General features: G+C 41.7%; 1 protein-coding gene and 1 pseudogene across 2 annotated transcripts; one reads left to right on the forward strand and one right to left on the reverse strand.

The window, feature by feature from the left end:
* The first annotated feature begins 993 nt into the window (after window positions 1-993).
* Window positions 994-2,207, forward strand: LOC308107426 (leucine-rich repeat-containing protein 51-like; annotated as a pseudogene). The gene is made up of 4 exons: window positions 994-1,045; window positions 1,435-1,639; window positions 1,832-1,980; window positions 2,075-2,207. The product of its transcript is annotated as a leucine-rich repeat-containing protein 51-like (transcript).
* A 1,563-nt stretch (window positions 2,208-3,770) lies between these two features.
* LOC308107427 (uncharacterized protein) lies at window positions 3,771-10,184 on the reverse strand (the record flags this gene model as incomplete). Its single annotated transcript, XM_080459747.1, has 12 exons — window positions 3,771-4,094; window positions 4,206-4,307; window positions 4,795-5,055; window positions 5,268-5,404; window positions 5,830-6,028; window positions 6,130-6,235; window positions 6,765-6,905; window positions 7,171-7,358; window positions 7,478-7,687; window positions 7,815-7,922; window positions 8,073-8,291; window positions 9,912-10,184. The coding sequence occupies 12 exons, from the start codon at window positions 10,182-10,184 to the stop codon at window positions 3,771-3,773; spliced, it is 2,268 nt and encodes a 755-aa protein (XP_080315873.1).
* Between the last annotated feature and the right edge of the window lie 2,614 nt (window positions 10,185-12,798).

Raw genomic sequence — 12,798 nt, forward strand, 5'->3', positions numbered from 1 at the left:
ACATTGCCTCGAATGATGTTCACAATCAGGTGATCAGGATGTGCTTTGGTGTGATTGCCTTTTATCACAGGAGCATTCTTGTGAGAGAATCAAGAAAAAAGAAGAAAAAAATAAAGAGTCGGATTCCTCTAAACACTATTTTGATCGTCATTATTGTTCTTTTGACATTTGGAAAGATTTAAATTCAGCTTGTACATACCTTTCCCACCGCTCAAAGAAAGAAAGAAAGAAACAAAGAAAGAAGCAAAGAAAGAAAGAAAGAAAGAAAGAAAGAAAATGTATGAAGTTGATTATATCTAGACGAACCAATCAGGTTTTACGTATCAACGCCTCTCCAAACAGGCGACACTGATTGGTTTAAAAGGCGGAAGTTTCACAGACATCTAGAACGTTGTTACGTCATGACATTTCGTTATTACTTTTTTTTTCTCTCCACTTTTGTCTTTTTGATCTGTTTTTCGTTTTATATATTGAAGGATGATTAACATTCACGCAGAAGCCTATGAAGTCCAGTCTATTGTAATATCAATTTATACAAATAAAACACGTACTTTTTTAAGCAGCAGCTCGTCCGACTACAAATCCCACAATGCACTTGTTCGTCTCCAAAGACACCGTGTTATTGTGGACGCCTCCAGCAGTTTAATTCTTGTGCCTGTCTTATTGGTATGGCGCAAATGTTACTATCCCAGGTGGCCGTTTCATTTTCTTATTATTTTTCGGCCTTTTCCCGAAGTTAATCAACATAAACTACCTACAATTTAGGTAAGTGTGTGAAATTTGTGATATTTTTGGTACTTAAAGTCTGAAAATACTGAAATTGCTGCAGCGTAGTTTATTCATTGTTGCAAAGAGTTTGTGAAATTTTGCTTAATTAAAACCACTTCTACAGTTCTTAAGATTTAATGAAGGAAGATTAAAGAATATTCATTTGATGTTTTAAGTTTAAAATTAATTAATTAAATAAAAATATGTAGTTAAAATGCAGAGAGTATGCATGGCGCTCCAGTGGATTTATCCTTCAAAAACATCATCAGTTTGAAAGGTACTGCTCTCTGTACTTTTCAGAGTACTATTACCAGGGCTTCATATTGCAACACAATGCCGTATTCAATCCATGGCATCACTAGTGTCATTATTACTAGTGACTGTATATCACAATATACTGTACCTGAAATTAACATTGGTTTGTCTCAAGATTGTCTGAGACTATTTTTGGAGCTAAGCTCAGCATTTGATGCATGAAAATAATGTCTAATAATGTATCATAAACATGAGCTAAGAGACCAGGTAATGCATAAAAGGCATTAGTGAAATGCCAAATGGATACTTTTAAAACAGTGCCATATATAGAGCCTTATACAAACTCAAACTACATTTCCAGGGCTAAAATCCGCCTGATACTGACTTTTATCCATTTGATTGTGGTTTCAGACACACATGCACTGGAACCAAACAGCGGTCTGCGGCCATTAAAATAAACTCAGAGATGAAATATCTCAGTTGCGCCCTGCGTCTCAATAACAGCGACATTACTGACCTTTGTGACTTGCCGACAACTATAAAGATCTTCCTGGCAGAACCATCGCACCTCGCCTGGCTGGATCTTTCCTTCAACAAAATCACACATATAGCTGAAGTATGTTTTCTCTGCTTGGTTGTTTGTTTTTGTGCACAGGTGCTCATCTTTCCTTTTTGACTGACGTACATGAACCAAACTTTGACTGTTGGACTGACTCAGAATCGCTCTTCATATGTTGTTTTACTTATACAGGAAAGTTTGTCAGATGTGTACCACATTGTATGTGTAATGTAAGCACATGTGTTTCAGGTTTTGTGCTAGCTGCAAGAACTTCATTTGCTATATCTTCATGGCAACAACGTTTGCATTTTGTCAGAGGTGGACATGCTGGGCACACTGCCACACTTACACTCCATCACTTTACATGGAAATGTGATTGAAACCAACAAGAGTTACCGGTAGACACATCAACTTCACACATGCTTTTGGCCACTCTCTCTCTCTCTCTCACCCACACATACCTAAACTACTATTCTGCCTCTGTGTGCCTAGGAGTCATGTGATTTCAGTTTTGCCTCAGCTCAAGTCGATGGACTTCAGTGCCGTGACACGAAATGAGCGAGCGCTGGCAAAGATCTGGCATCAGAGCAACAAGCACAGGAAGAGCAAAGAGAGTCTCCAGTGACCTCGTCTCATCTCAAACATGGATTTTTCTTGAAATGTCTTTGAAGTATTAAATAAGTTTTAAAAAAGCGTAAGCTTTTATTGGTACTACCATAAAATAATATTACAACAATGTTTCAGGGACTATTACATACTGGCGTACAAACAAAACAGAAAAGAACAAAGTGAAGAATGACAGTGAGAAATCTTTTCCTTTATGGGATTTTTGTGCAGAAGCTGCATCTTCTGTTTTCTCCAGGTCCTCTTGTTGCCTCCCACAGTACAAAACCATGCAAATCAGGTTAACCATTCACTCTAAAATTGCAGGTAAGTGTAAGTGCATATGGTGGTTTGTGCCTTTCCATGTCCTGTGATGGACTGGCAAACAGTCCAGGATATACACAGCCTTCACCCACAGTTAGCTGGTTTCGGCTCTTGGCTGCAGCGACTCAGAATTGGATAAAGCCGTCCGGACGATGAGTCGTCATCTGAAAGACTGAGCCGCCACATCTTAAAACATATATCCACTTGAGTTTCATCAAAACCACCTCAAATGTGAAACTCTCTTATTTAATGGATGAAACCTGTCGGCAACACACCACTCACACAGATTCCACCATCTGATTGGTTCAGGAAGTCTTCTGGCAGGAAGAGGAATCAATCCAATGGGCTTAGCCAAAATGGTATTAAAACAGAAAAAAGTCTTTATTTACAGACAAAAAAATATAATACAAGAAAAGATTGGAAATCAACATCACAAGGTGATTGTAAAACTGATTAAAAGAAACAGAACTGTAATTATTGCTCAAATCAAGTCATCCTCAAACTTTCATCCGGCGCATCATCTGTAAGAAAGAACAGAAACAACCGGATGGATTTAGTGCTCAGAGGAACATACTTCCCACATGAAGACAGTACTTTGACAGCTGAAGCGTCGTTGGTGCCGAATCTGAGAGAAACGTGAACACCCTCCAAGTTATTTAGAAAGATAACACCGTGTGTCGTCATGCTATAAGGTGAGCCACCAACCAGCCTTTGAGGAATATAAAACCCACACGTTACCTGAAGAGGGCTCTTTTAAAGTAAAATTCTCAGACATGGTCACTTACAGACGTTTGCATCTGAAAACCGAATAAATTCAGCAGTTACTTGAATCCAATGACAGAAGGAATAACTTGCATGAATTAATTCACCACCGGACAGTTTTGTTGCACCCTACACACAAAACATAACCCGTCTTCAGTAGTTTAGGTGGCCTCTAACATTATGTTCCTTTCATTAGGAGTCTAGTTAATAGTTTTGAATAAAAAAAAAAAAGGCTTGAAATATCATTGTGCTCAATCAAAACCATGGCGTTTTTCTTGTTTGAGATCATGTGAAAAATATCTTATGCTGTATTATATTATTTTTAAAGATGCTGTTTTGCTATGAGTATAACCATTATTAGAGTTACTTTATCATTTTGATCATCACATGAAACCGCGTGTGTGTGTGTGTGTGTGTGTGTGTGTGTGTGTGTGTGTGTGTGTGTGTGTGTGTGTGTGTGTGTGTGTGTGTGTGTGTGTGTGTGTGTGTGTGTGTGTGTTTATACCTTGCGAGCGCTGGCTGTCAGTCCAGGAGACTTCGCAGACCTGTTGGAAGTTTGAGGAGACTTCCTCTGGCCTCTGCTCGCTACCTGCGGTGACTTGAATCCGTCTCCTCTGCCAGTTCGAGCCACTCCAGCACGGAGATTTCCCGCAGGCTTGTTCTCCTGGCTCTTGTGCGTACTGGACTGTGCGGACGACATCTTGGCCTTTTGGCCCGGGGATTTGCGGGTGGAGCCACGGATTTTGGCCAGCCTTTTTTGTAGGGAGCCTTTTTGTTTGGGCGTGTTTTCGATCAAGAACATCGTTGCCGGCTTCTTTTCGGCCTGAAGATGAAAACAAGTATGACAGTTCGCGAGGTATTCCAAACACATCTGTGAGCTGGTCTACGTCAATATAATTTAACTATCTGAGATATTGGAGTGTATATTACTCACTGGACTGACTTCAGCGTGAAGGTGAGCGTTGGACCGTCCACTGCTCACGTTCTTGTTTTTGGGAGTGAGCGGACGAGGAAAGCAGCTGGCTCTCATCTTTCTCTTCAGGCAAGAATAGAGCGAGAGAACGAAACATTCAAGTCAAGAGTCCGTGACATAACGCTACTACAGGTGCACCTCAAATGATTTCAATACAATGGAAAAGTTTATTCTTTCTAGAATTCAATTCACTCTGATCATCTTCAGTTAGTGCACTTGTTTCAGAGTCCTTAAATACCACATTTTATGGCAGTTATTATAACTGCAAAACTTTTGAAGTCTTGAATGTTATGAAGGTAAATATTCCTGACATAATTGAACTTTTTAAAATTTTCTTCTTTTTTTTTTAATCGAAGAGGCAATTGAATATCCTATGAAATATTCCTCAACTGTTGGATTATGTGGGTGAAGGGAGGGCTTCTTTTAAACATTCAAAGCACATTGTTCTGCATTGTACTGTATCAAAAGTGCTCAAAATAAAGTCTGGTGGATTAAAGATCAATTCTGAACCTTAAAGATTATATTCCCATGGATACAACTGCAAACCAACCTCAGGTGAAGTTTGAGGAACAGACAGCGTGGATGAGGTGAACTTCCAGTCTTTTGTTGGCAGCTGTCCCGGCATCAAGGACAGATGGTGGGACCGAGTCCCGGCTGAAACGCCCGCCGGTCCGAGCATCAGGGACTGGCGATGAGAAACAAGGGAGTCCTGCAGCTGGCCCGGCATCATAGACGCCCGACGGATCGTCTCAGACGGGTCACCCGTACGCAGCTCTTCGTCCGCGAATACAAAGGCGCTGTTTCGGCCGGGCTGAAGGAGCAGAGAGACAAACTACTATGAAAAAGAAACTTTTACATCATGAAGCATCAAGGAATATACAAATCATCTTTGAACACTGCAGTCCTCGGTTAAATGTTGACTTCTACACCATCTTCTATCTATCATTGTATTAGTTACTCGTTTGATGTGAATAAATGTATGTCAAAGTGGATATAGGCGACCAAACGTTTGTGTTTGTTTACCTCGCACTCCACAGGATAGCTGCTCTTCAGATGAGGAAGACAGGCCTTGTTCCTCGATTGGAGCTCAGCAATCCTCAGCCAGTCATCAGGTTCACTGTCATCCTCGCCCTCTCCCACAGCACAGAATGTACTGGCACCTGACGCAACAAAAGTAGAAAAAAAAAAGATAAAATCACACTTTCACCTCGACTGGTGAATACATAGCACTCTAGAAATATTAAAAGCTCCTGGATTTTGCTGCGTCATGTTTGTGAAAATGTTATGGTCTCCTGTACAGGGAGATTTTATGTCACCGTCATTGATTTTGGTTAAAGGTGATGGAGTTGTAACGAAAATCAAATAAAGCGAGTGATTCTAACTGGTTTTCGAACACAAGCCCGGCTGTGTGAGTGTGGCCGACCTCAAAATGGCGACAAGCTAAAAGGTTGTTGAACAACAGTCGAGATGTTATGTTCAAATCCCAGACAGGTTCCATTCAGATTTTTCTTCATGACGACGGCTTTGTGTAAGAGCCAAGCATGTCAATACTTCCATTCTAAGCAGGCGAGAGATATGGCCTTACTCTGGCAATGGACGGTGCTCCGTCTGTACCCTGGAAAACCAATGAGCTGGTCGCTAGCAGCGTTGGTCTTTTTGGCGGGGGTTTCAAACAGTTGCTTCGTTATAAACTGCGAAGAGTGAGCAGTGGGGAGGCTTGGCTGCGAGCGGGCTGGAGCCAGGCTGTGGAAACTCTCCTCGTCTTCACTGCCGCCCGGGGTTTTCTGTAGATCAGAACACTCAAGTCAGAACCGACATATGCCGCGGTCGCTTTTTAAATTTCGTTGGATTGTGAGTCATGGTGAACAAAGCAGATTCTCCTCGCCTTGGTCAAAGTGATGTTTATCACTTGTGTGGTCCTGCGTCGTTTGACAGATGAAGTTGGATTTCTCCGAACTGAATCCAGCTCACTGTCCTGCTCTGCACTGGTCCTGCGTAAAGAACAGTGAAATTAAAAGGACGGCAATAACAGCCTGATAAAACAAACCAAAAAAATTTAAAAAGCTGCCAATGATGGTTACAATAAAGCAGAGCAGGGTGCAGAAATCACAGGACAATTGTCCAACTTTGGTCTCTATTTTCTAATAAACTATTCTAAATTGTTACAGTCTAATTTAACTTCAGTTGTAGAACTGGTGTTGTTGAATGCATATAGAAAAAAAAATGCACATTTAACCAGCTATTAGCAGTAAATAGGTATATTTCAATCGATGATCTTCAGATAGTTTGAAAAGCTTTACACATATCCAAGTCCTGGTGGGGTCAATTTTAGAAATGAGCCAATTCATCCAAATAAAAAAACTCAAATCTCACAAGTAAACGACAAGAAACCAAGACAACTTTTCAGCAAAAAGGACATCATCGTTGTAATATGAACGACACGTTTCAGTCAACATTTTGCAATAAATTCAGGAGGTTCCCTTTTTTTTTTTTTCCCCCTTCAATTGATTCTTTCAGTACCTGTTGGTCTTTCTGGTGTCTATGGGTGTGAAGTACAGAGTTTCCAGTGATTCAGTCAGTTGAGTCCTGCGTTTTGCTGCCAGGCGCTCGGAGCTGCGAACGAGCGGTGTGCTCGACTCATCCGGTGCAGACAGTTTCCTACTGAAAAATGTAAAAAAAAATCAAATAAAATACAAAACTTCAGTAAGTCTACAGTTAACATTTGCAATAGATAATCTGACAATCAAACTTTACATTGTGGATGGCTAGACATGCATCAGTATGTGTACTATTATGGTGTTTGACCCACAAAGACATTGTTGTCCATCTGAAGACTAAATGTGAACAGTTGTTCAATCGAGAAATGTTTTTCTTCTTTATTATCAACAAACTTCCTTTGCTTTTCTAACAACAAATCGGTCCTCACTTTATGTTTGGATCGAATTCCAGAGAGTTTTGGTCCAGACTGTCAGAACTTATGCTCCTCTTCTCCAGTGCTGCAGTGCCAACGGCCACATTTTTACTGGGGAATTCAGAATTACAGAACTCAGTTGCGACGTCACCGGTGGAAAGGATCCTATTCTTTGCTCGTAGGGCTCGGTCGGCAAACGCCAGCTAGAAGTAGAAATATAGCAAGAAATTAGGAGCGTGTTTGTTTTAACGGTGACTTAAGACCTTGGATCAGCAAGGGGCTTTCCTGGTGACTGTGCCATTTTCATATTTCAAAGACTAACCTGTGCTTCCAAACTGGCAACCTTGTTCAAAAGTCTCTTGTTATTGGTTTCTGCCTCTTCCAGTTCATGCGTCAGCAGCTGTTTTTCCATCACGAAAGCCTTCACCTCGCTCTCCTTAACCTCTAAAGACGTTCGGAGTTGTTCCACCTCCTCTTGGCTTTTCTGGAGAAGTTGCTTTTTCCCATTATAATAATTCACAGCATTCTCCATCTGTGATGTTGTGGACAAAAGAAAACCAATATATAGGCATTGATCGTTCAGACAAGTCAAACACTAAACCAACTAAAATGAAGGGGAAAAAAGTCATCTTTGGAGAAGAGTGAGGGTTCAAACTCACCTGTGTCTTGTAGTGGTTTGCAGCCTCTGTTTTAGATGCAAGCTGTTCCTGCAGCTCTTTATTATTGTGCTGACTTTTTTCTTTCTCCATTTTGAGTTTTTCCAGCTGCTGTTGGAGCACAGACGTTGAACTTTGGGAGGCTCTAATCTCTCTCTCCATCGCTTGATTGGCTTGAGCAAGTCCGTCATTATCAGAGAGGATGGTTTCAAGCCGTCTCTGCAGAATATCACAATCCTTCTCTGCATGTTGAATCCTAACCACGAGTGCTTCTTTTTCCTGAGCAAGAATCTCTTTCTCCCGCAGCGCAGTGGCCTTCAAATCTCGCTCGGACTCCTTCAGTCTGAGGTTTTCAGCTCGAGTGTCTTCGTGTTTCTTCAACTCGGCGTCAACTGTCACAAGTTGTTCCTGCAGTAGATTAATTTTCTGCTCAAACTCCCGCTTAATCTGAAGTGCCTGCTGCCCTTCAACCGAGTGGTTCTGGGAAAGATTTTCCAACTCCTGTTTCAGATTCTGTGCCTCATTTTGAAGATCATCATTCTGTTTGGAACTCTCCTCTTTTACACTCATTAGGATTTTCTCATTGGCTTCAGCCTCTTCTTTTGCTTTTTGCAACAAGTGCTCTTGGGCAGCGACTTGCTCTCTTAAAGGAGACATATCATGCTTTTAAATCCTTCCTTTTTACATATAAATCATACAGTTGTGGTCTATACAACGCGAAACTGCAATGCTTGGGTCTGAATTCCTCATTATTAGAGCTCCACAGGCCCCTTTTCAACCCCTTTTCTGATGCGCTTCTGAGAGAAACTCGTTTTGGGGCGGTCTCTTCATACCCCTCCTCCTCTCCAGGTTGCAGAGGTGACACTCGGTTCAACTACACCCTGTTCGGCCATCTTTGTAGTTTGATAGAACAGATACAATTATCTAGCGGCGCAGAAACTTTATATTCACACATTATTTACAAAATGTCAACAACGGAAGATTTGTCCATCCAGCCATACATGTTGGAGCCAGAGTCGGACCCGGCGGAGCGAGATGAAAATGACGATGATGCACCTGAAGAACAACGTCTTCATATGGATGTAACGCAATGGTGTGTTACTATATTTACACTAACTTCTCCATCCATGCCCACTACTACAATACTGCGTGTATTACAACGACTATTTAACACAGAAGTTACATTATAATCTAAAACGAGCACACAGCGCTAACATATGAAGACGGTGCAACTGCTAATGCTAACAAAACAATGACAGGGACGTCTTATCATCACACTTTTTAGCGTTATATACAGCTTACCGAAGTGCTCTGTTCGTCGTCTCCATAGATAGAAGGAACTGACCGCTCAATCAGACGAAGTCTTTCGGCAAATCCTTCTTTATACTGGCGGAGGTTGCTGAAGCAGTCGTCCTTAAAGTGATTCGCGCACACAAAAATGACCTTACCCACAGATGTGGGTACATTTCTGTGAAAAATAAAACTCAACCAGGCACTTCGAAAAGGTTCTGATGCTGGGAGACGGTGTAACGAAGCTTGTGGGTTACTACATCCAACAACCGAACATTTCGACTTATCCTCTCGTAACTTCGGTTGGACTACAAAATCGCAGCGAGAAACAAAAATGGCGGATTGCTCGAAATGTCGATGTCCTAATTTGGCAGTTCCGCTGAGAATACTGTGACGTCATTGTTCAAAAAACGTAATAGAGAATAGAAAAATCGAAACCGATCGCAAAATATGACCAAAACAGAATATAAAGATATCAACGGAGCACCTGAAGAGACTACTTTGAACTTTTCTGTACTTCTGAACACTCTAAATATACAACAAAATGCATTTAAGGGCTAAAAAAGTGGATTTAGCATGATATGTCCCCTTTAATATATTGAGATCTTGGTCACGTGTGGAAATCTCGCTCTGCAGAATGTTAACTTGTTGGACTTCCTCGTGTAGGCGCTGGAGCACCTCCGCCTGTTGCGTATTTTTTTGTTGTTCCTGGACCTCTTCCTGAAGGACCTCCGACTTTCTGACACTCTCAAACTGTAGTGTATCAACCTCTCCTTGTTTGTTTTGGATCTCCTGTTTCAGCCGAGTCACCTCCTCCTCGAGAAGTGCACTGTGCTGTTGGAGTTCCTCAACCCTCAAGGTGCTTTCCTGTTCCTGCTTGACTATCAGAGTCTCTTTGGCCTCAACCTGTTCCTTCGCCATCTCCAGGGAACTGCTCATGCTTTTTATTTGTTCATTCAGCCCTTGAAGCTCCTGCTGCAGCAGTTCAGAGTGAGTGGAGGTATCGGTCTTCAGCTGATTCAACTGCTCCTCCTTGGCATGGATCTCTGCATTTAGCCGCTTCACTTCATCCTGAGAGGTCATCTTCTGCTTCTCAAGTTCCTCGATTTGCTGAATGCTTTGTTGTTGCTGGTCGGCGAACAGATTTTGATTTAACTGTAAACTCTCTTCAGCGGGCCTCAAAGATGTAGTAAGAAACTCAACATGTTGCTTTAAATCCTGTACCTCCTGACATTGTTGTTTGGCCTGCTCTGAATTGTGATTCGGGCGGGACGGGACGGGACAAGTCCCTGGGACAAGTCGCTGTGCTGCGTACCCCCCGGTCCCTACGCCTGTGGGTGTTGGTATCAATGACATCATGGTAATATACTGCTTGCTATTGTTCTTTTATCTAGGTCAAGTGCTTCTTCTATTGTCTGTTCTCATATCCGGGCCTTATCGATATCCAGTGTCTTTTCCTTTGGCTCCATCATACAAGCATTATATCAACTCCAGTGGCAAATCCATCCTGCACGCTTCTCTAATCTCCCTGCAAAAAGACCCACAAAAATGTTGCGTGGCTCATCCTACAGGCTAACCTGATACTAAAGGATAGAGATAGTCACCCCCATATTCTTATATTGTTAAAGTGCATGGGAGAGTCTGTCCCTCCAAGGAATGTCTGTCATTTCATTTTGATACTTTTCGTTCAACAGTCATCAGACACATCACATGTTTTGACAACCCGAGAACAAGGAAAACGTTGTTGTTTGCATTTGTCCAATGACAAAAGAACAGCTACTTATCAGATGAAAACTATCAGTCACATTGTGACATTGAGGATTGATATATCCTGTCTGTCAACTAGTTTTTGACATCGTTTATGCCCTTTGTCGGGCTCTTTGTGTGACTCAGTGGAGCCAATGAGATCCTGCATATAAATTTCTCCACAGTCTGATTAATGACTCCGTGACCCCTCTGGATATGCATGTGAACTGCTGCATGCAAGTGTGAGCATAAACCTCATGTAAAGCATCGGTTTTTGTGAATCTGCAAATTTAATATACACTGGTGTGTTGTGTAATGAAGCCCTCACCTGTCTCCAGCCATCTAGATAAGTACAGCGCTGGGCTGAGCCGCTGGCCAGTGGGAACCCTCGGCCGTCTTAACAGCACGCTCAATTTAGTTCACAAAACAACAGCTGGTCGTTCAGGAAAGCATATGACCTCCTTCTCAAACATGATAACCACACTCTGTCCTGTCAATGCATTTTAAAAGCTGTGTAATAAAATCTTCGCTCGTCCATCATCACTGGATGACACATCAGTAGTTCAGCAACATCCATCTTTATGGAGGGATTATTCAGGTGCAGGATTAGAAGAAAAAAAAATAGACTTTTCTCCTTCACAACTTCAAATCATTTTTCTTGAAGTTATAAGCCCTTGCTTTACATAAAGGCGGAGAATAACATGATATCTTTAAGATATCTCTGCATTGTCTGGCTTTGTAAACCACACTCACCCAGTTTGACCCAGGGAAACCCCAGAGAGACACATAACAACACACACATTCATATTCATACCAATGGGCAATTTAACAGTTCACCTTTAACCCAACCTCAGTTTACCAGCATGTCTTCGGATCGTGGTAATAAGCCCTTGAAAACCTGTGTTATCTGTCAAATAGTAACGCAGGTGAGCTCAGATAGGTGTTACGCCCAACTTAGGAGTTACTCGAATAACTAATAAAAATCACAATAATGGTGATTTTGTGATGAAGAGTTCATTGATTAATCGATTTGTGAATCACCTGCATAACAATGGAAGTTAATGGAGTGTTTCCTGATAATATTCCTGACAGGGAGTGTATAATGTGAACGAAGTTAGTCCTCACACAGAACCCTGTGGAACTCCATGTTTAATTTTATTCGGAGCTGAAGAGCCACCATCAATTTGAATGAAGTGGAACCTGTCTGATGACCAAGTGCTAAATTATTTGTGCACTATTTGGGAATGTGAGCTGGGTGAAAAAATAAGAAATTCCTTTATTCTACTGTAATTGTACATAGTGAGATACTCTGCTTTAATCAATCCCCATTCCATTTTTAGAAAGCACATAATTTCTTTCTACTTTCATGCTGATGGCAGTCAGATAGATAAACTATTTAAAAAGAAAGATGCTCTCCGCATCACACGGCTTCTGTTATGTCTCGGTAACATCAGAGGCTGGATGGCTTTTAACTTAAAACTGAAGTCCCGGTGTTTGGTCCCAATGGCTCCTGCCAATAAACACACTTTATTTTGGAGTCAGCTAATCTTCCCTCACACGTCTCCAGTCGTTCAGAAAGGGGCTGCCGGTCTCTTAACTGGAGCACACGGCGCCCATTCTCGCCTCCCTCCACTGGCTTCCTGTGCACGTTAGAGTCCATTTTAAGATTACTTGGTTTGCCTTTAAATCTTTCAATGGTTTTACCTCTTATGTTCCTGTTCGATGCCCCAGATCACAAGATCAGCTGCTATTGAAGGTATCGATGTCTAAGCAGAAAGTCAGACGGGAGGGGAATGGAGGAAGTATTCTCTGTAGTCATCCCAAAATTATGAAACGACTTTCCACATTTGACAGGCTGCCTCATTCTCTGCTCTTGCAACTACTCTTGGGTATTAACCCAGCGTGAGACTTTGAGTTGTTATCATAATTAATGAACGGCAATTTGATTTCA

Source organism: Lipophrys pholis (genome assembly GCF_963383615.2).
Source record: "Lipophrys pholis genome assembly, chromosome: 3".
In the NCBI taxonomy this organism is placed as follows: Eukaryota; Metazoa; Chordata; class Actinopteri; order Blenniiformes; family Blenniidae; genus Lipophrys; species Lipophrys pholis.